The sequence below is a fragment of the Chiloscyllium plagiosum genome, unplaced genomic scaffold (assembly GCF_037043375.1).
Source record: "Chiloscyllium plagiosum isolate Xiang-an unplaced genomic scaffold, Cpla_swu_hap1 HiC_scaffold_8, whole genome shotgun sequence".
NCBI classification, from domain to species: Eukaryota; Metazoa; Chordata; class Chondrichthyes; order Orectolobiformes; family Hemiscylliidae; genus Chiloscyllium; species Chiloscyllium plagiosum.
The window spans coordinates 77,336,495-77,360,937 of record NW_028270146.1 but is presented as its reverse complement, the minus strand read 5'-3'; the positions used below and the strand labels follow the sequence as shown (position 1 = coordinate 77,360,937).

The 24,443-nt window shown below is 39.6% G+C and overlaps 1 protein-coding gene across 3 annotated transcripts in view; it reads right to left on the bottom strand.

Moving 5' to 3' along the window:
• Positions 1-5: 5 nt before the first annotated feature.
• LOC122553731 (RAS guanyl-releasing protein 1-like) overlaps positions 6-24,443 on the bottom strand; it is a 134,078-nt gene continuing 109,640 nt past the window's right edge. For all 3 annotated transcript variants that reach the window (XM_087990021.1, XM_043697995.2, XM_043697994.2), the window contains exons 15-17: positions 23,153-23,296; positions 12,935-13,308; positions 6-2,695 (exon numbers count right to left, since the gene is read on the bottom strand). In XM_087990021.1, coding sequence (XP_087846147.1) covers positions 2,525-2,695; positions 12,935-13,308; positions 23,153-23,296 — 689 coding nt within the window. In that variant the 3' untranslated portion in view covers positions 6-2,524. The remainder of the gene's footprint in view (positions 2,696-12,934; positions 13,309-23,152; positions 23,297-24,443) is intronic.

Below are 24,443 nucleotides of genomic sequence, written 5' to 3'. Positions count from 1 at the left end.
GAATATATTTTTTGAAATGTATTATTTAATGTTTGCTATGTTAAACAAAAGAATCAATCTTAATTATTACATCATGCTACAGATTACTTAACCATCACAAACGAGTCAAGTTACAGAAACAAAAATGTATTGTACAATTATACATATATACATGCACTAGAAAGCACAACTACTTGCTTATTTTATATCAAAAGAAGTCACTTAACAGAGCCTTAAAGCTCCTTGGGTCTTTAAGGGGTGATTCAATGTGAATTCAATGTGAATGCCATCTTACTGCTTTTCATTTTACATAAAGATTTGAGTAAAATTTCTACTAACATTTACAGTACCTGATCTGACAATCTTAAATATACATTTTAAGTTAAGCCTGAATATACAAGTGACTTACACTCTCCAAATGTCAATTTAATTTACTGCAATGCAGACTGAATAACATAAGCTAATATAATTTGTAATACACACAGAGTGAAGTATTGGTTTATTCAGATAGTGGAAAGAAATGTGGCTGCAGTATAGTTCATACTTAGAAAACAGAAACAAAATAATATATTTCAGCTATTTACAGGTCTCTTATCTTAACACCCTGTGCCCTTACCCGAGTTGATGTCAGCAGATAAAAGTGACATTTGCTCTCTTTCAAATCAAACCTCTCAGCAGTTTACACTGAATTATATGCCCATTTAATTCTCAAAGCTAAGGACAACTTCTTAATTGATGTGCCCATCAGATTTGGGACTATACTACAGGGTGCTTTCAATAATGTTTACATCGGCATTACAAACATTCATGAGTATTTTTAGACTAAGATGCAATATACCTGTTTAAAGCTTGTAGCTTGTATGAATGAGATTGGATTGGGGCTAACTACCAGAGAGAGGTATAACATGCAGAAATTTCACACTGTGGTTTTGTAACAATGCAGCATAATCAAACACAATATGTATATTCTGGTTCAAAATACAGAGTCTTCATTTATAGGCATCTGTGCATGAAATATTTGATTTACGACTGAATATGCCACATGTATGTGCTACTGTACACTTTTGGATTTAACAACTTAAATTTGATCATTCACTCAGTTCTGAACTGAATATGGCTACAACAATACAAAATTAAAATACTGCAGATGCTAGAAATCTGAATTTCTTTTTTTTAAAAAGTGCTGAATTTAAGGTCACAACCTTACCTCTGAATATGCGTGCTTTATATGTGTGCCTGAAGTGGCTTTAAATGCCCATAAAAAAACTGAAGTTATTGTATACCATTAGCTGAGCTTCCCTCATAATAGCTCTGACACTTCTAGGGCTAAAGATAGAGGCTTCTGAGTGATTCTGGGGTGACTCTCAATTCATTGTGATTTATCTTTGATGACTTGATTAGGTCTGTATGTTTTATTAGGTTTAAGTGGAAAGGCAGGGAGGGATGCAATTCATTGGTATAGATTGATGATTTGCCTTGTAACAAAAGCTTTCAGTAAAATCATTGTGATGATTCTTTATTTAAGACGCTTAACACTTATAAAGGTATAGCATCCTTTTATTTTCAAGGAGCTTTCTGGGTAAAAGGAAAAAATGTCCTTGTATTTACAGAGTGCCTTTCCTGATGTTGCTAATACCTCTCACAGAATAAATTATTTTGAAATGCTGTTGCCATTGTTCTGTAGATGAGCATAGTGTGAAAATAGTTCTCCAAAATCTTCCTTGGCTAAAGGTGTTTTGGTGACTGTGATCAGATCTTTGGAGTAAGTAATGTAATTACTTCAACAGAACCTTTACAACAGAGTCTGAGCCTTACATTAAAATTGGCACTAAATGTGAGGAACAAAATGATAGTATTGGTAACATCTTCCTCTCACTTATTAGGGGAATGTTAGAAATATACTGTGAATTCTAATAATACAACATATTTTTAAAAAGATTCCTTCTGAGAACTTTTATTTTAGAATAATGAATATATGTTCTGTATAAACTTTATGCTATCAAAAATGTGCGTGCAAGTCATTGTATTTATTTAAAATACACACACACATTTGAAATGGCCATCTCCGCCAAGTCACATTTATGTTTAAAACAAATCAGAAGTAACATTGTTTTAGCAGTAGTATAAAGTTGTGACATTGGAGACCTATCACTAATTCACCTTTTCCATGTAAAAGTCAATCATGGATTGTGCATCTTTTTGACTGTTTTACACTAATGCAAAATTTCAGGTTAACCCCATGTGTAACTCTACAAAATTGTTATTTTCTTTAATCAATGTCCAATCTTAATCTGCTGCTCAAGGGGTGCACTTGATTCTTCATGAATTGAAGGAATTTATTATTAAAAGTGACTAGTGTTTGTACTAATGCTTGCTTCTATATCACTGTTTAAAAACTAGGTACAGGTTGTTATTGAAGAGAAAACACAATTAAATAATGTGGAAAATATCCACCAATTTTCACAAACATTCTCACATTTTCAACATTTTCTTGAGATCCCAGTACTGTACAGAAATACTTGTTATGAATTACATATATTACATTTTATTCTTGTGTCAGTGAAGAGATTCTTGGTTCCATAATCATATGCTTTCGGAATAAATCTAGTTGTTCTGTAAGGGCCTTAATTTCTTGCTGTGCCTCTAATAACTTTGTTTGCAGGCTTGTATTTTCAATGTGTAACTTTTCTTTCTCTTCTTGAAGTAGAGTTCTTTCCTAAATCAGCAAAAGAACAGAGAAGCTATAATTATAAACTTTCAGATGTTTAATTTGTTGGATTCAACAGATCATGTACAGACACTGCCCACAAAAACCCATTGTGTCATGCTTATTGTAACACTCCAAACTTAGCCTTGTAGAAAGCAATCTCATATGTGCTGATATAATATTAAGTATAAGATTGTATTTGAAAAGATGAGAATTTGTATAATAACATTGTAACTAAGTTTATATTCTTGTATAAATTTATTTTAATGGCCAGTCAAATGTGAACCAAATTTCAACTGACTTTTCCATCCTTGTGAAATCTTCATACTATCATCACATTTAAAAGGCTAAATTAAGAAAACAAACTGCATAAACTTGGCTTTTATTCCCTTGAGTTTAGATGCTTGAAGGATGATTTAATGGAGATACTCAGAATAATCAGAGAAGTTATAAGGCTAGATATGGAGTAACTGATTCCTCTGGCCATGATATCTCAGCACAGTAGAACATAATCTTAAAATCAAAAGTCCAGTTATGGTTGAAATCAGCAATCACTTATCCACAAAAAGCTTTGTGGAAGGCTGGATCTCACACAATGAAAATATAAATGCAAATTTAAATTTTCTTCTTAAGTAATAATAAGATACAATGAATGTAGAATAAAACAAATAAATAGGGTTCCAATATAGATCAATGATGATCCAACCAAATGTCTCTTCAAATTTTATATCCACAAAATGTTATTTAAGTGCTTCATGGCTGAAGAGTTTATTATTAAATAGAAAACTACTAGGGCTCACTCTGATGTATTGGTGAGTACACTGTCTCAGTCAGAATGGACTTGGAAGATCTCTGATTGTATCCTCAACTGTCTTGAAATAGGTTATTTTTAAGATTAATTCATTGGATGTTGTCATTGTTAACTGAGCCAGCATTTATTGCAATCGCTAATTCCCTTTAGAGTGTTAAGCTGTCTTCTTGATCACTGCAATGCATTTGGTGTAGGTATGCCTTTAATTCTGTTAGGGAAGGAGTTCTGGAATTTTAACCCAACGATACTGAATGAATGGCACTATATTTCCAAGTCAGGATGATGAGAGGCTTGGGGAGAGCTGGTAGGTGATGGTGTTCCCATGTATCTACTGCTGTTGTCCTTCTGGATGGAAGTAGCCATGGGTTTGGAAAGTGTAGTCTAAGAAGCCTTTGTGAATTTCTGCATAGACTTTTGTGGAGGGCACACATTGCTGCCAATGAACATTATTGGTGGAGGGAGTGAATATTTGTGGATGTGATGCCAAACAAGTAGGTTATTTTGTTCAGGATCTGTCAAGCTTCTTGAGTGTTGTTGGAAGTGCACTCATCCAAGCAACTGGTGGTTTATTCGAATTAGGGTGGTGCTGGAAAAGCACAGTAGGTCAGGCAGCATCCGAGGAGCAGGAAAATTGATGTTTCGGGCAAAAGCCCTTCATCAGGAATAGAGGCAGAGTGCCTACAGAGTGGAGAGATAAATGAGTGGAGGTTCAGGGTGGGGAGAAATTGCATAGAGTACAATAGGTGAATGGGGGTGAAGATGGAGGTGATAGGTCAGGGAGGAGGGTGGGGGAAGGTAGCAAAGAATACAATGGGTAAATGGGGGTGGGGATGAAGGTGATAAGTCAGAGAGGAGGGTGGAGTGGATAGGTGGAAAGGAAGATAGGCAGGTAGGACAGGTCATGAGGGCGGTGCTGAGCTGGAAGGCTGGAGCTGGGGTGTGGTGGGGGAAGGGGAAATGAGGAAACTGGTGAAATTCACATTGATGCCATGGGGTTGAAGTGTTCCGAGGCGGAAGATGAGGCGTTCTTCCCCCAGGCGTCGGGTGGTGAGGGATCGGCGGTGGAGGAAGCCCAGAACCTGCATGTCCTTGGCAGAGTGGGAGGGAGAGTTGAAATGTTGGGCCACAGGGCGGTGGGGTTGATTGGTTCGGGTGTCCTGGATATGTTCCCTAAAGCGCTCTGCTAGGAGACGTCCAGTCTTCCCAATGTAGAGGAGACCGCATCGGGAGCAACGGATACAATAAATGATATTGGTGGATTGCAGATGAAACTGTGATGGATGTGTAAGGCTCCTTTGGGGCCTTGGATGGAGGTGAGGGAGGAGGTGTGGGCACAAGTTTTGCAATTCCTGCGGTGGCAGGGGAAGGTGCCAGGACAGGAGGGTGGGTTGTTGGGGGGAGTGAACCTGACCAGGTAGTCACAGAAGGAACGGTCTTTGTGGAAAGTGGAAATGGGTGGGGAGGGGAATATATCCCTGGTGGTGGTGTCTGTTTGGAGGGGGCAGAAATGTCGTCAGATGGTGTGGTTTATGTGAAGGTTGGTAGGGTGGAAGGTGAGCACCAGGAGGGTTCTGTCCTTGTTACGGTTGGAGGAGTGGGGTTTGAGGGCGGAGGGGCAGGATGTGGATGAGATGCATTGGAAGACATCTTTAACCATGTGGGAAGGGAAATTGCAGTCTCTAATGGAGTTGGAGAGATCCAGGAAGGGCAGGGAGGTATCAGAGATGGTCCAGGTGAATTTAAGGTCGGGGTGGAATGTGTTGGTGAAGTTGATGAATTGCTCAACCTCCTTCATCAACTTCACCAAAACATTCCACCCGACCTTAAATTCACCTGGACCATCTCTGACACCTCCCTCCCCTTCCTGGACCTCTCCATCTCCATTAATGACGACTGACTTGGCATTGACATTTTTTACAAACCAACCGACTCCCACGGCTACCTTGATTATACCTCTTCCCACCTTACCTCTTGCAAAAATACCATCCCGTATTCCCAATTCCTCCTCCTCCACCGTATCTGCTCCCAGGAGGACCAGTTCCACCACACAACACACCAGATGGCCTCCTGCTTCAGAGACCGCAATTTCCCTTCCAACGTGGTTTCCAGCATCTGCAGTCCTTGTTTTTACCTCGTTTATTCAAATTATCCTCCTGACTTATGCCTTGTAAATTATGAATAGGCTTTGGGGAGGCAGGAGGTCAGTTACTTACTGAAGAACTCTGAGCCTCTGACCTGTGCTTGTAGTCACAGTCTTATATAGTTAGTCAGTTCAGCTTCTGGTTGATGGTAATCCCCAGAATGTTATTAGTGGAAAATTCTGCAATAGTATTGCCATTGAAGGTCAGTGGGAGATGGTTAGATTCTGTCTTGTTGGGGGTGATCATTGCCTGGAACTTGTGTGGCATAAATGTTACTTGCTACTTACTACTTATTGGCCAGTCCTGAATATTGTGCAGGTTTTGCTACTGCTTCAGTACTGAGGAGTCCTGAATGGTGCTGAGCATTGTACTGACATTAGCGAACATCCCCACTTCTGACCTTATTATGGAAGGAAAGGTATTGCTGAAGCAGCTGAAGCTGCTTAGACCTAGGTCATTGCCCTCAGGAACAACTAAGAGATGTCCTGGAGTTGAGGTTATTGACCACCGACAATCACAACCACCTTCCTTGGTACCAGGCATAACTCAAACCAATGGAGACTTTCCCCCTGATACCCAATGACTCCAAATTTGCTAGGGTTCCTTGATACTACATTCGGTCAAGTGTAGCCTTGATGTCAAGGGCAGTCACACTCACCTCTCCTCTGGAATTCACCTATTTTGTCCATGTTTGAACCAACACTGTCTTGAGTTCAGAAGCTGAATGGCCTTAGCAGAACCAGGACTGAGGTCTGAAGGTGGATAAATCACCCAGACCAGTTGGACTACACCAGAGTTCTGAAGGATATAGCTGAGGAGGTTGTGTGGGGTGATCTTTCAGGAATTACTGCAGTCAGGGAAGGTCCCAGAGAACTGGAAAATGGCTAATGTAACACACCCGTTTAAAAAGTGATGAAGGTAGAAGATAGGAAACTATGGGCTGGGTAGCCTGCCCTCAGTCTGATGTAAGATTTTAGACTAGGCGAAAGTTCATTATTAAGGATGAGATTGCAAAGTACTTGGAAGTGCATGGTAAAATAGGGCTGAGTCAGCATGGCTTTGTCGAGGGGAGATCATACCTGACAAATCTGTTAGAATTCTTTGATAATTTAGACAAAGGAGAGCCGGTGGATGTGGTCTATTTTGATTTCCAGAAGGCCTTTGACGTAGTGCCGCACAGAATGATGCTAAATAAGAGCCCATAGTTTTAGGGACAAGGTACTGACATGGATAGAGAATTGTTTGATTGGCAGAAAGCAGACAGTGAAGAAAAGAGTCTTTTTCAGGATGGCAGCAAGTGATGAGAGTCATAGAGTCATACAGCATGGAAACAGATCCTTCGGTTCAACTCGTCCATGCTGACCAAGTTTTCCAAACTAAACTTGTCCCACTTGCCTGTATTAGGCCCATATCCCTCTAGACCTTTCCTATTCATGTACCTATCCAAAGGTCTTTAAAATCTTGTAACTGTACCAGTAGCTACCAATTCATTTCAGTTCATCCACACACAAAACGTTGTTCTGTTAAAGCTACCGTATTATTAACAAATTGTTCATTCTTTTGTTTAAGCTTTTGTGATGATACTATCGCATGGATTTTTTTTTTAAGAATAAAAGTTGAGACAAAGGTGCTGAGCAGTCTGTTTCAAATCCCATAAAATAAATAGCTTATGGGGCCTTGGGTTTTTTTTCCTAAATTCAGAACAATAGAAGCAGCCTGAGCGGGTGGAGTGAACTTCCTGCAGAACCCGGATTTTTAGTTTTAGCTTTTCAGTGGCAGTTGCTGGGGCCTTGAAACTGGGTTTGAAAGCTGCAGTACATCTCTCCTTGTTACTCTGTCTCAAGGTTTTCTCTTGATGTTCCTACTGGAGAAGTGTCTGTGAGACAATCCATTTTACTGGTGGAGTTCTGCAGCAGTCCATGTTGGGACCACAGCAATTCACACCATATATTAATGACCTGGACAAAGGAACTGAGGGCATTGTTGCCACATTTGCAGATAACACATAGATATTTGAAGGGGCAGAGATTGATAAGAAAGAGGAAAGTGCTTGGAAGGACCTGAACAGGTGAGAAGAGTGGATAAAGAGGTGGCAGATGGAATACAATGTGGGAAAGTGTGAGGTTATACACTTTGGTTGCAAGAATAGAAGCATAGACTGTTTTCTAAACAGGGAAAGGCTTCAGAAATCTGTGACTTCAGAGTCCTAGTTCAGGATTCTCTTAAGATTACTGTGCAGGTTCAATTGGTGGTTAGGTTGATACATTCATTTCAAGTGGGTTAGAATGCAAGTTCAGGATTGTATTGCTGAGGCTGTATAAGGCTCTGGTCTGACCGTGTTCGAATATTGTGAGCAGCTTTGAGTCCCGTAATTAGGAAAGGATGTGCTTGTGTTGGAGCAGGTCCACAAAACGTTTGCAAGAATTATTCCGGGGATGAAGGGCTTGCCATATAAGGAACAGTTGAGGACTCTGGTCTGTACTCAATGGAGTTTAGAAAGATGAGAGGGGATCTGATTTAAACTTACATAATATTGAGAGGTTTGGATAGAATGGACCTGGAAGAAGATGTTTCCAATAATAGGATAGACTAGGACCCAAGGGCACAGCCTCAGATTGAACAGATGACCCTTTAGAACTAAGATGAGGGGGAGTTTCTTCAGCCAGAGGGTGCTGAATCTGTGGAACTCTTTGGCACAGAAGGCTGTGGAGGCCAAGTCATTGAACAGATTTGAGACAGAGATAAGTAACTTTTTGATTGGGAAAGGATCAAGGGTTATGGGGCGAAGCAGGAGAATGGAGTTGAGAAACATCTATCTTGATCGAATGGTAGAGGAGGCCTTATTCTGCTGCTTTGTCTTATGGTCTTCAATGAGCAGATTGGTGCTAAGAAAGTGCTACTTAATAACTCTGTTGATGACACCTTCCATCACTTTGCTGATGATTGAGAGTAGACCAGTGGGGTGATAATTGGCTGGATTGGATCTTCGTGCTTTCAATGCACAGGACATATCTGGGAAATTTTCCATATTTTTCAGTAGACGTAGCTGTACTGGAACAGATTGGCAAGTTCAAAAGCACAAATCTTCAGTATTATTTCCAGATTACTGTCAGAGCTCATAGCACTTGCAGTGTCCAGTGCTTTCAGCCATTTCTTGATATTATGGGGATTGAATTGAAGGTGAGCATCTGTGATGCTGGGACCTCTAGAGGGAGCCAAGATGGATATTCCATTCAGCACTTCTTGGCTGAAGATTGTTATGAATACTTCAGCCTTATCTTTTGCATTGACGTGCTGGTTCCCTCATCAGGATAACTGTGGCACCTCCCTCTCCTGTGAGTTGTTTAATTGTCCACCACCATTCACGACTAAATGTGACAGGACTGCAGAGCTTAGATCGGAACATTGATTGTGGGCTCACTTAGCTCTATCTATCATTTGCTGCATATGTTGTTTGGCATAAAGGTGTTATAGCTTCACCAGGTTGACACCTCATTTATAGGCATACCTAGTGCTGCTCATGGCATGCTCTCCTACACTCTTCATTGAACCAAGGGTGATCCCCTGACTAGATGGTAATACTTAAAAATCACTCAACACCAGATTATAGTCCAGCAGGTTTATTTGGAAGCACTAGCTTTCAGAGCGCTGTTCCTTCATCAGGTACCTAGTGGGACAGAATTTATAGCAAAAGATCACAGTGTCATGTCATTAAAATGATATAATTGAACAAACCTAGATGGCTGTTAAGTCTTTCATCTTTTAGAGTGGGTTGCAGGTTTCGGTTCATTAACATGTAAATCCCAGAACTTTTTTTAAGTCACATTCTTGAGATAACTTAAGGTTTTATAAAATAAAAGTGACATCACAACTCAGACAATGTATTAAAGATGTGAAGTTAGAGTCTGTCTGTATCCCAATCTTGAGGCAGACTGGTTCTATTTCCAAAGTCTGAATTTATGCAATGTTATGCAGGTTGTGTGCTTTTTTTGAGCAAAACTAGAGTGTATCTGAAAATACAATTCTACAAATGCAAATTCACCCTATAGACTTATATGTGTGTGTGTGTGTGTGAGAGAGAGAATGTGAGTATGTGCATGTGAGTGGGAGTGTGCATGAGAGAGAGTGGGTGTTTGTGTGTGTGCATGCTTGGTTGAGTGTGTGCGTGAATGTGACGGGGTATAAGCCTGTGAGAGGGTGCGTACGTGGGTGTGAGTGTGGGGGGTGTATGTGTGTGTGTCTGAGAGAGAGCGTGTGAATGAGAGAGGTTTTGCGTGGGCGTGTGAGTATGTAAGAATATTAATGAACCAAAACCTGCAACTCATTCTAAAAGATAAAAGACTTAACAGCAATTTAGGTTTGTTCTATATATTGTTTTAATTGCATGACACTGTGATCTTTTACTATAAATTCTGTATATTATGATTCTGCCTCACTAGCTACCTGATGAAGGAGCAGCACTCTGAAAGCTAGTACTTCCAAATAAACCTGTTGGACTATAACCTGGTGATGGGTGATTTCTAACTTTGTCCACGTCAATCCAACATCAGCACTGCCACATCATTGATGGTAATGGTTGAATGGGTAATATGCCAAGCTATGAGGTTACAGATTGTGGTTGAGCATAGGTCTGCTGCTGATGGCCCACAGCAGCTCATGAATGCCCAGTATTGATTTGGCAGGGGTGTCAGGGGCTGAGTTTGCCATTGCCATTTCTAGTTCCTAGATTGATGCCCGGCAGTCCAATTCTTTGAGACTCTGGAGCAGTTTGATACAACTGAGTGGATTGCTAGGCCGTTTCAGAAGACAATTGAGAGTCAACCACACGGCTGTTGAGTTTGAGTCATTCACAGGCAAGGTAATGACAACGGATTTTCTTCCCTAAAAGGCATTTTGTGAACACAATGAGTTTTACTGACAATGATTTCACGGCCATCAAGAGACTTTTAATTTCAGACTTTTTGTGTTCAAGTGCCAACATTTGTGTGTCGTGAGGTTTATACACACGTCCCCAGAACATCACTTGTGCGTCTGGATTACTCATCCAATGACGTTTCAATTATTTGATTAGATGCCTTGTGTTAAAGTGAAATCATGATAATAATTGGGAGTGGAATGTTTTGACATTTTGTTGATGGGTCACTAACCTGTACTATTAACTTTATTTCTCTCTCTTTTTTGTTGCCAGACCTGTTGTATTTCCAGCATTTCCTGTAATATTTCAATACACTCCTAGTGCAGACCAATTGGTCCTACCTCAAGCCCAGCATTCCCAGTGCAGGTCTTCGTTCAATGCTAATATTCCAGGCTCAGTCCAAATACTTCCCTGCTGAAGCCCAATGTGCCAGCTCAGGCCCAGCACACCAAGTTCATACCTAATACTTTGAGCTCAGTCTCAATACATATAACTCTGGCCTAGCACTTCTGGCTCAGATCCACTGGTTTCATCTCAGGCCCAATATTTCTAGCTGTAGCCCAGCACTCTTAGTTCAGTACCAATACACCTAGTTCAGGCCCGATACTCCTAGCTCAGTACCAATAATCCTACGTCAGGCTCAGTACACCTAGCTTAGGCTGGTACTCCTAGCTCAATACAAATCCACCTAGCACAGGGCCCACACTCCTAGCGTAGGCCCAGGTCTCCAAGCTCAGGCTCAATACTTCTGGCTCAGATTCAATACTGGCTCCCACTCAATACTCCTTTGTTCAGGACCAGCACTCATAGATAATGACTGAAATGTCTTTTTTTCATTCGATTCCATTGTTTTTGCAATGAGCTGCCAGAAGAAGTGGTGGAGCCGGATACAATTATAAGTCATCTGGATGGGTATATAAATAGGAAGAGCTTTGAGGGATATGGGTTAAATACTGACTAGGTCAGATTGGATTATCTGATCAGCATGGATGAGTTGGACTGAAGGTTCTGTTTCCATGCTGTATGACACTGACTCTATAACTACGCCGCTACATCTTTGCCTCCCCAGGAACCTGGGAACTGAGAATCTGAAATGCACTCTTGAGACTGCTGTATTTAGCTAGACTGTCCCTACTTGGGTTTGCTGCAGTTCTCTATTTACAAGATCTAAAAGTGACTGTTGTCTGACCTTCAGGAGTTCAATCACATTTAATATTGAAAATACTGACTCTAGCTCTCCAGTGCAGTTCTTCTGATCATCTCTTCTCAAAATCTGAATTACACTTGCTCTTGATGTCAGCATTACAACTTCATGTATGTACAACTTCATCATTAACATATTCATTCCCATTATACTATACTCAGGAGCTGGGGCAACATCAGGAGAGCTGGAACTGTCCCCAGAATCATTTTACCACGGAAAAGAAAACATTGGTCAGCTTCTGCTCCATAGCCAGCAATCCCCAATTGAAAATACCACATATTCTGAACATCTACCAATCATTTCACACTAAATTTGTAAGATGTTGGTCTGTACAAAGTCCTACAACTATGTGAATGGAGTGCATTAATAAATCTTCTTTGATGTGAAATTATAACTGGGCACTTTACATTGTGAAGCTACTTTATTAATGAGAAGCAAAGTACTTAAATGCAAAAAAAACTGGACTGTAAAAGGAAGAAAAACCCTAAGGATGAAAAGGAATATTTCTTCAGGGAAGATGGTTTGAAATGACAATATCATTGGACTAGTAATGTCCATGGTAGTTGGTGGAATTTCAATTCAAGTCTTAAATATGGAATTGAAAGGTAGTCTCAACCATGAAGTCTCATGAATGTATCACCAATTCTGTTAAAAGCCCACTTGTTTCACTATTGCCCTTTAGGGAAGGAAAACTGCAATCCTTCTTAGTCTGTTCTATACGTGACTGCAATCCCACAGTAATGTGGTTGACTCTTAACTGCCTTCTGAAATGGCCAAGCTAGTCTCTCACGTCAAGGTCAATTAAGAACAGACGACAAATGCTGGCCTTGCCTTTAACACCCACATCCAATGAAAGAATAAAGAAAAATGTTGTTCCCAGCTCCTACTATATATTTTCCAGTGGATTGGCTCCCATGTTTGCCAGCCCTTAGAGCTGCTCCAGGATATATTATCCTCTCCAGGTCACTGAAATCCATGCAATGACTTGCTGGTCTTCTGATTTTGTTTTTTAAAAATAGTGTTTTAGATGTAAATATTGAGGTTTATATTTAACAATATAACTTTAAAAACAATATGCCACATAAAGCAAAACATCATCCAGATTTTACTTTGTCTTTTAAGTGCCTATTGTATTGTCCCCTGTGATTAATGCTCTAAAATGAAACTGGATTTGTACCTTTTCTAGTTGATATAATCGATGCTCCTTGCTAAAGTCGTCATTTTTAGGTTTGTGAAATGATGCCATATTTTCCCATTTCACACAGGGTCTTCTACGAGTTGGAAGAGGACTTGGACACAATGGAAGTATGTTTGGGGATAACAGGGATGTATCTGATGTCTTCATTCTTCCCAAAGATGTTGCTTGATTTCCAGTGGTATCTGTGTCTGAGCCAGTTATATCAGTCTGTGTGGCCTTGTGCATTACAACAGGCTTCAATCTTACTGAGATCTTCTGGGCTGAGCCCCCCATTAGTACAATAGTGCGGTCTTTGCGTTCAGTATCATTATGCACTTCCTCATTGAAGTATGTAAATGGTCCATCTTCATTTCCTGCAAAAATATTAATGTGAACATTGTGAGAACATTTCTCAACTAACTGAAATATAAAATGTATGAACTACAAGTGATTACTGCAAATAAATCTTTTTATTATCACATGTATAGTTTCCAGGAGATAAGTGACCTTGATGGGTATCCAATTTAGAAAAGACAAGGTATGGATTGCATTGAATTATTTAAATTGTACAGCAAAGGAACAAGCCATTCAGCCTAACTGATCTTTGTCACTGTTTACGGTCTACATGAGTCTCCTCAAACCTCTCCCCAACATTTTATCAGCATTATTTTCTGTTACTTTTTTCATTGTCTGCTTATCTAGCTTCCTCAGAAATGCATCTTTGTACCTTGACTACTTATAAGTACCATTCAAAGAAATATCTGAGTAGAGATATTTATGCTGAATTTCATGTTGGATTTATTAATGACTATATATGGAGCCTAGTTTTGGTCTCTTAACATGTGGAAACACCTTGTCTAAATCTAGCCTTTCATAACTCGAACTACCTCTTAAAGGTGACCCTTCAGTCTTAAAGTTTTCTAGAGGAAATAATCTGTTGAATTTGCTGATAGATTTTTTTTAAAAAAGTTCATAAGATGTGGGTGTTGTTGTCTCGACCATCCAGTATTACCCATCACTAATTGCATAGAGGACACTTAAGAATCAAACACATTCCTGTGCATCTGGAGTCACACGTAGATTAGACTAGGTAAGAATGGCAGATATCCTTCCCGAAATGGCATAAGATGGTTGCATGGTTGCTATTAGGACAGCATTTTATTCCAGATTTTCTTTGAATTAAAAATGTATTATCTGGCATATCGCCAGAAAATTAGTTTGGGGTTATGGATACTAGTGCAGTGTCATCATTGTCTCCTTGAGCATTCTAGTATTATCCTTTTAAATCTTTATTGCACCTTCTAATATTGTGCACGATACTTTAGTTCTTTCCAATGTCATTGCCCATCCCTACATAGCTGTGAGGAGGTGGTAATGAGCTTTAGTGGCTTGAGACAAGTTCCAACTTCTATAGAAATTACCTTTCTTTATTTGAATTTTTTTTATGGCCTCATGATCTTGTGATGCTGGTTAATAATTTGTACATCTCTCGCCTAGTTCTCTGCCATTTTCCAATCAAATGTTCTTATTTTATAAGCAGAATGTGGTCTGCTTATTTTTCTTATCAATTTAAATGACCCTGAACATATCTATGTAGAGAATTGTTCTGCAAGTTTATTAACAGTGTTTTGCATTTTGTCATGACATCCGCACTTTTCTAACAAACTTGGTGTCATTTCCTAATTTTGGGAATGTGCTGCCAATCCTTGAGTCCGCCATTGGTGTAAATGTTGAATGATAACGATTGCAATACTGATCCTTGTGGAACACCACTGCTCAGCTTTTGTGAATCTGCTACTCATAGTTAAGGGCAAGGACAGAGGTCACAGACCCCAGTACTGCTCCTGGCCCAAATATCTCACCCTGCCCTTCACCTGAGCACTGCAACCCCATCCCTCATCTGAGCACTGCAGCTTCCCCTCACTCGAGTGAAGCAACCTTCACCTGAGAATAGTCACCTGACTCTTAACCCATTCTCAGTGGGTTGTATTTACTTTGATCTCTTATTCTAAAATCATGGTCACAGCACATTTTGTATTCACTTGTGGGACGTGGGTGTCAATGGCTGAGCCAGCCTTTATTGCCAATTGCTTGTTGCCCTTGAAAGTGGTGGTGAGTTGCCTTCCTGAACCACTGCAGTTCATGCTGTAGGGAGACCCACAATGACCTGAGGGAGCCAAGTGCAGGATTTTGTCCCAGTGACAGTAAAGGAATGTCAATGTATTTGCAAGTCATGATGGTGAATGGCTTGGAGGGGAACTTGCAGGTAGTAGTATTGCCATGTACCTGTTGCCTTTGTCCTTCTAGATGGAAGTGTTTGTGGGCTTGGGAGGAAGTGTCTAAGGATTTGGTGTATTTCTGCAGTGCATCATCTAGGTAGTAGACACTATGACTTCACAAGTACGGCATGCTCATCCTTGGGGGAGTCCGTCATCTCAGTGCAGAAAAAAAGGCTGTATATTTGCATTCATCTTCAGCCAGAAGTGGTGAGTGGATGATCCTTTTTGGCCTCATTCAGAGATTCCCAGTGTGACAGGTGCCAAGTTTCAACCAGATTCATTCCAAATGATATCAAGAAACAGTTGAATGCACTGGTTGCTGCAAAGGCTGAGGGTCCCAATAATATTTCAGCAACAGTATTGAAGACTTATACTCCACAATTACCTGTGTCCTGGCTATTCCCACATAGTGACAATACCAGGTTTTAATCACCAAGGTGGAAATTTACCCAGGTATATCCTCTGTACTTAAAACAGTACAAACGGAAATTTCTGCCCTGTCAGTCTACACTCAATCATTAGTGAAGTTATGGGAAAGATTGTCAACAGGACTATCAAGTGGCACTTTCAAAGGAATAACTTGCTGTCTAATGCTCATTTTGGGTTCTGAGAGGGTCAGCTCCTCACCTCATTACATGGACAAAAGAGTGGAACTGAAATGGTGAGAATGACTACCCTTGGTTTCAAGGCAATATTTAAAAGAGCATGTCATCTAAAAGCCCAAACAAAACTGGAATCAATGGAAATTGGGGTGAAGGTTATCTGCTGGTTGGAGTCATACCTAATACAAAGTAAGGTGGCTGTAGTTGTTGGCAGTTAATCATTACAGTCTCAGGACATCCCTGTAGGAGTTACTCAGATGTGGCATCCTCAGCACAACCATCTTCAGCTGCTCCAACGATGCCCTTCCCTCCATCATAAGGTCAGGGGTGGGATGTTCACTGATGATTGGAATGTTTAGCACCAAACCTGTCACCTTCAACACCGAAACAGTCTATATCCATATGCAACAGGACAATATTCAGACCAGGTTGATACTACACAAATACCTGGCAACAAACAATTCCATGAGAGAATCTAACCATTGCCCCTTCATTTTCAATGGCTGAATTCCCCAGTGTTAACATCATTAGAGCTTTCTATTGATCAGGAACTGACCTAACCAGCCATGTATACACGAGCAAGTAAGAGGCGAGGAATAGAGGGTGGTGAATCTGTGGAACCCATTGCCACAGAAGGCTATGGAGGCTAAGTCATTGCGTATATTTAAGACAGAGATAGATAATTTCTTGATTGGTAAGAGGATCAAGGATGATGGGAAGCAGGCAGGAGACTGGGGTTGAGAAATATATCAGCCATGATTGAATATTGGGATAGACTTGATGGGCCATATAACTTGGTTCTGCTCCTATAACCTATGGTCTTATGGTCTTAACTTTGCAGTGAGTAACTCACCTCCTGCTTCCCTGTTGTCTGTTGAGTATTTACAACATACAAGTCAGGAATGTGATGGAAAAACCCCACTTGCCCGAATGAATCAAGCTCCAGCAATGCTCAAGAACGCTGATACCATCTGGGACAACACAGCCCACAACCCTGGAGCTCCTTCCACCACCTTCAATACTCCCCTACTTCATCACCAACAGTGACAGCAGTGTGTATCATATACAAGATGCAGTGCAGAAATTAATCAAGGCTCCTTGGCAAGTTGCTTTCAAACCCATGACTCTACTTGTCTTATTATGACCTTGTTTTGCTTTTCTTTTTATCGTTTAATCTTTCCTGCCTTTGACTGTTATCATTTATTTGATTACTTAACCCCAACTATTTAGCTTCCTCTTCACCTGCTTAAAACCTGTTATACATCTAACATTTTCTAATTCCAATCAAAGTTCTTTGACCTGAAGCATCGTGAATATTGTCAGAATTCATTATTATTTACAATGTTTTCTGTTTATATTTCATCTACCCACAGCCTTTATAGTACTTTACTTTGGCAAAAGATGCACCATGATTTTATTGAACAGCAGAAAACAGGCTTGTGGAACTGTGTAGCTGACATCTCCTGTTCCTTATTTTCTTATGGACGTCACTACATGCCATCAATGCAACACTCCCTCAGTATCACGCTGAGTAACAGATTCAATTCTGTGATGTCTTGGAGTGATATTTGAACCCACAATCCTATGACTCAGAGCTGAACACTTTCACGCTATGGGATAATTTTATGAAATAACACTCTCAGTATGGACTCCAGAGACGGATGCAGGTGGGCAGTTCAAGGTGGGTGAGTGGAGGCAAAGTGTATGCCAAATTCCAAATGGATGAATCCAACAAGAGAAGCTCTGTTGATTTTCCCTGTGATGTATTTACTCCATCTTCCCTCCTTAATTAAATGTTGGTTTGGAATTAGATGTCTGGTTTTGCGCTAATCCTAGGGAGCGCACTTGTAAGTTGAAGTTAAAATCCTGCCATTACAACCAGTCATTGAATTTAAATTCAATTGAATGATGAATCTAGAATAAAATACTAGTTTCAATAATAATGATCATTAAATTATCCAATTGTTAGAAACTAATGTCCTTCAGGGGGAAGAAATCTACAACCGCTACCTGACATAGTTTACATGTGACTCCAGACCCACAGCACTGTGACTGACAGTCAACTGCCCTCAGAAGTGGCCCAGTATGGCACTCAGTTGCATCACACAGTTCAGAAAAATCAAATAATATTGACATCAGCTTAGGTGCCAGAAACAACAAAACACATCTGGAACAAAAACAGAAAGTGCTAGAGAAAATTAGTAGGTTTGGCAGCATCCGTGGAGAGAAAGCAGAATTAACATTTTCAGTCTGGTGATCTTTCTTCAGAGCCATTCTGACAAAGGGCCTGTTGACTTAACTCTGCTTTTCTCTCCACAGATGCGGCTAGACATGCCGATTTTCTACAGCACTTCTTGTTTTTGTTTCAGATTTCCATGATCCATAGCTCTTTGCTTTACTAAAGATGCATCTGCCCCAGTTGACTCTGAAAAATCTTCCTGACATCCGTGGGCTCGTGCCAAAATTGGGAGAGCTGTCCCTTGGGCTAATCAATTAACAGCCTGATATTGTCTACTAGATATTATTCCATGAGTATGATTAAGTTCAGACATTGCCATCATATGCATATGTCCCTGTTCCACCAGAGGTGGCAGCACAGTGACATACAGTCAGGAGGGAGTATCCCTGGCAGGCCTCAACATTGGCTCTGAACTTCATCATATCTCATGGAATCAGGTTCAACCCCTCTTGCTGATCATCACCTACCGGCCTTCCTCAGTTGATGAATTTGTGCTCCTCCAGGATGAACACCACTTAGAACAAGCGCTAAGAGTGTCAAAGGCACAACGTACTCGAGGTGTGCAGGTTTAATGCATATCACCAAAAGTAGATCAATAGCACCACTACTTGTCAAGTCTTAAAGGAAATCTAAGTCAATGGCGGGTCATTAAGGAACCAACGTGATGGGAGAAACTTATTTGACCTTATCCTCTCCACTGTACCTATCACAGATCCATCTATCCATGATAGCATTGGCAGATCTAAACACTGTGTAATCCTTGTGGAGATGATGTCCTGTCTTTACAGTGAGGTCATGCTCTCTTGTATGTGGTACTACCACCATGCTAAATGTTATAGGCACAGAACAGATGATCTATCAACTTAAAACTGAATTAAAAATCACACAACACCAGGTTATAGTCCAACAGGTTTATTTGGGAAGTACAAGCTTTCAGAGTGCTGCTCCTTCGTCACTAGCTACCTGACGAAGGAACAGTGCTTCGAAAGCTTGTACTTCCAAATAACCCTGTTGGACTATAATCTTGTGGTGTGTGATTTTTAATTCAGTTTTAAGTTGATAGATCATCTGTTCTGTGCCTATAACATTTAGCATGGTGGTAGTACCACATACAAGAGAGCATGACCTCACTGTAAAGACAGGACAGCACCTCCCTATTGTAACTTAAAACCTGAAAATCAATGAATTGCATCCATGGGCCATCAGCAGCAGAATTGTATAACTCTACACAGTTTTGGACTTATTTAAGAAAGGTCATAATCGCTGTAGAGATAGTTCAAAGATGTTTTACTTTGCTGATGAGGAGCTATCTTATGAGGGAAGTTTGTGTGTATTCACTAGGGATAAGAAGAATGTGAGATGATCTTAGTGAAACACATAAGATCCTGAAGGGGCATGACAGAGTAAATGCTGAAAAGATGTTTCCCTTTGTGGGAGAAACTAGAACAAGGGACATTCTTTAAAATAAGGAATTCCTAATTTAAGATGCAACAACAAGATTTTTATCCCAAGGTCATACATGAGTCTTTGGAACTTTTTTCCCACAGTGTGGTAGATGGAAGGCCATTGAATATTTTTTAAGGCAGAGGTAGATAGATCTAACTAATATGGAGATCGAACTAACAAGGATGTTTAAGAATAGTAGGGGCAGGCAGAAAGGTAGAATTGAGGCCACAATCTGATCAGCCATGACCTTATTGAATGGTGGACCAGGCACGAGGAGTCATATGACCTACTCCTGCGTTTCATTTGTATGCTGTATGTATGCTTGTTTTCAGCCACTGTGCTATTACCATCAAACCAGAGGATCAGCCTTGATTCAAGGAACAGTGTAGGACAGCATGGCAGGAGCAGCACCAGGCATACCTGAAGATGAGATGCATACAGGACTACAAATAAGTTAAACTGTGGATGCAACATGCTCTAGGCAGTTAAATAATTTCTCACACAAAGAATCACATCAGAACTCTGCAATTCTGTCAAATCTAGTAGTGAATGGTTGTGGACAGGTAACTGGAGGAGGATGCTCCAAAAACATGCTTATCTCCAACGATGGAAGAATGCAGCATATTAGTGCAAAAGGCAAGGTGCATAGAGTTCTGGGGAAAAATATAAACAGCTCACTGCCAAGCCACTGTTAGAAGAAAGTTGACAGTTGGCTGACAGGCCCAGAAATTAACCAAACCACAGACATAACATAGAGACTCTACTTCTAGAGGAAGTCCTGCCTTCTGGTTGGCAGCTCATACAGTCCATGCAAGCCCACAATGGAGGCCTGATAGATTTCATAGTGAGCTAAATTGGGTAGTTTTGGGCTGAGATATTTTGGCACCTCAGGAAGGGGAGCCGGAAGGAGACAAAGAGGATGGTTTTTGTAGTATGGGTGAATAAATTATGAAGGATATTATCTTCTCAGGGGTGCCCCCATGCAAAAACACATTTAAAATAAAAATGAAATGCCCACCATTACCCCCCTTCCCATGTCAACCATTTTATAGTATAGATCAATTGACTGTGATTAAGACAAATGCCTTTTAACAAGTCCAACTCTACTCACAATCTACAATGAAGTGATGGAACATATCATTAATAGCACTATCATTCAGCAATAACCCTGCTCACTGATGCTCAGTTTGTGTTCTGCTGGGCAGACCTCATTATTATCTTGATCCAAAAATCAAAAGAATGAACTTTCATTAGTAACAATAGTATGTTGTCCTTGACATCAATTTAGCATTTGATCAAATATGGAACAAGAAACCATAATAAATTTGAGGTTAATGGGAATTGGGGGGGAAAACTCTCCAGAGGTCATATCAGAGTTGATAAAGCATGGTGCTGGAGAAGGCACAGCAGGTCAGGCAGTATCCGAGGAACAAGAGAGTCGATGTTTCGGGGAGGACCCTTCTTCAGGATTCTACAGGTCATATCAAACACAAAGGAGTATGGTTATTGTTGTTGGAAGTTAATTATCACAATCCCTGGGATATCAGTCCAGGTAATGCCTTATGCAAAACACCTTTAGCATTTTGTATGCATGACTTTCCTTCAAAAATAATGTCAAAAGTGTGCATGTTTGTGGATGATTTCAAAGCCTTTCAAAAATGTTTTGCAACACCTTAGATGCTGAGGCAGATCGAGTCTGTATGCATAAAGATCTGGACAGCATTTAGGGTTGGGCATAGTACAAGGCAAGTAAATTTGTGCCACACTAATTCCAGGCAATGGCCCCTCCAAGAAAAGGAAATCTAACCATCTTCCCCTGAAATTCAACGTCACTAGTACCAAAAAATTTCCCATTGTCAACATTCTATGGTTTACCATTGACCAGACATTGAACAGGACCAGCCATATAAATCCTGTGGATACAAGAATATTGGGAATTCTATGGCAAGTAACCCACCTCCTGATGTTCCAATGTCTGTCCATCATCTACAACGTACAAGTCAAGACTACAATTAAATACTCTCCATTTACCTGAATAAACACATCTCCAACAACAATCCAGGATAAAGCATCCCACTTGATCAGTTCCCTATTCACCACTCTCAAACTTCACTCTGTGCATCACCAATACATAGTTGCAGCAGTACATCCCAGCTACAACACCTACTGCAGTAAGCTACCAAGGCTCCTTTGTCAGCACCTTCTAAACCCATGAACACTACCATCTAGAAGGGCAAATATAGCAGATAATAGAAACGTCATGACCTCTCCAACTCACATACCATCCTGATTTGGAGTTATATTACTGTTGCTTTACTGTCACTGGATCAAAATCCTGCAACTCCATCTCTAGCAGGAGTGGATGAATATGTAGAGTTCAAGAAGGCAGCTCAACATTATCTGTTAGGGATGTGGAATAAATACTGGCACAGCCAACAACATTCACATCCTAAGAGTAAATAAAAGAGGGCATCATATATGTGCAGTTCTTTCATACTCCATTTTGACTATTGAAGCTTAACTTTCACTGATTCATGTTACTATTGCTCGACAATTCCAAGATTATCCACACTCAAATTAAGAACAAAAAAAGCGCTCTTAGGCTGATTAGTTCTGAAAAAGTACAGATATAGTGCAAAAATCATTTCCACAAAATACTCCAATGTGTTGAAATTTGTTATCTGTGGTCTGTTTTCATTTGTGGTATAGATTTGGTTAATCAGCAATTGCATTATTGTTGTATCATTCATCTAACAGGACAATAAAAGGTCAACTAGTTTGGCTTTGGTCTTTTCTGATTCAGCAATTTCTTTGTTCCTGTAATAAGGAAGGAGTTTTCCCAAACTGGTTGAGAGGGTGGTAAAGATGCTGTTCTCTCACATTTGTTGACAATTTATGAGATAAGAAGTCTCAAATTTGTGAGCATTATCTCAAGCCATTATCTCTACCGTTCACTGAACCATAACTATGGGCAATTGTTGAAGGGTGATTCTATCTCGTACCCCTCAGAGTACTCAGATGTACATGATGACAAGATAAATAAAAGAGGCTCATGCTGCCTTTACAATACTGATAGATTCCCAAAGCCTGTTGCATTGCTGCAGTGATCTTTTAAATGTTTAGGTAAGTAAAATAGGAAGTAAAATTAGACTAGGAAAATAATCAATTTTATCTATCTCATAGAAACTGGGTTCTTAATGACACGGACAGAGAACTAGGAGTAAGACACCCACAAACTTATTTTCTTGGCTAGTGCTAGTTTGTGTTTTGGAAGGGCAAGATAGACAGAAAAGCCATTAAGATTATATAAATTATACATATATTGATATATATTAACTTATATGTTAGATTACTCAAATAATTTCAAAGATAATATAAAACATAACAAGAAAGAAAATAATAAGAAAGATGATTGCTTTTTATCTTCTATATAATATCCATCATTTAAACCTTCTCAAATATTTTTTGAAAGTGTTTAACAAACGAAAGTACTTAAATTCTGTCAAGCACCAGGAATAATCAGTACTCAAAGATATGCATCTAATATTTCAATCAATGTTAATGTTTTTTATCCTCAATATATTAATATTTAGAAAAGGTTACAATTTTCAAAAAGTTTAACAGTACAATTCAATGGAAAGAGTAATATTACCAATATTTAGGCCTTTGGTTTCTGCAGAGCAAAGTGCAGGAGCAGAGGAGCTTGAGGTTTGACTGGCATCTGTGGTCTTGGCTTTATTTTTGCATTCCAGCACCACCAAGTCTCGACACTGTTTGTGACAGTTCATACCACAATCTGCAATCAGAAATGCATCATATTGTGGGCATCAAAATGAAATGGCTATCAAATTTGACATCAGTGGTAACTCACAAAATGCTCTGTGCAATAAGGTTGAAATACGGTTAAAATTTTGTGTATTAAAATATTCAGCAATTGGAAGATTTAATGCAGCAATTCCAATCTTTCATTCTCAGGTGGTAGAAAAGAGCAGTTTGATCTTTGTAAAGCTTGATGTGTTAACCTGAGCAAATATAACAATATAAATGGTTCTTCTAGTCCCATAACATTGCATACAACTTTAGAAAAGATTATTGCATTTTTTGTAAATTAATTGTTCTACTTCAGATGGTTTACATGCTAATTTAAAGATAATTTCACAATCTCAACATCTGTAAGCTTGTAATCCTTTTTACATACAAACTCCCTCCCAAAAGTATGTCTCTAATTTTTTAATCTCTCATGCCCTCTTGAATGTTGAAGCCTTGTAAAGAAGGCTCCTTCCAAAATTATTTTCAGAGCATTATTAGGATGTCTTTCACACATTAGTTGCTAGCTGGCTTCTCCATTGACTTCCCAGCCTTAAGTGTTGTTAACATCTTGTTAAGTGCATTAATGGAAATGGTTCTACACAGTAAAGTCACACATTTTAGGAATTGGGTTGAGACCACATAATCTTATTTTACATGGGATCTTTTCAGATAACAGAAAAATACTTTCATCTCATCAGTCTGTTATGGGTTGCTGACTCCTAATGCTATAATGTAAACAATGTTTTCAAAATACATCAGTGTGAACATACATTTTAATATTTTTACAGCCCACCACCACAAGCTCTTATGCCAACATTTACAGCATCTCTATGATTTCTCTTAGGTCAATGTACTTTGTTTGGCCACTCATCCAAATTGTTATATTCTTCACATACATAAACAAAGGAAGGATTTTCAAACGATTAGCTGAATGTATTCAGCCTAGAATAATAGGAGTGTAAAAGACATACGCTTTCTAACTTAAAATTCACTATTCAATTCATTGAAAGTCTTAAATGGCTTTTAAATACCTTTTTAAGAGTCTTAAGTTATTTATAATTTCACAAATGAAACAAATCTGATTAAGGAAACATTTTAATGTTTGGTAGTTGAGTGTTTATATTAAGTTGTTG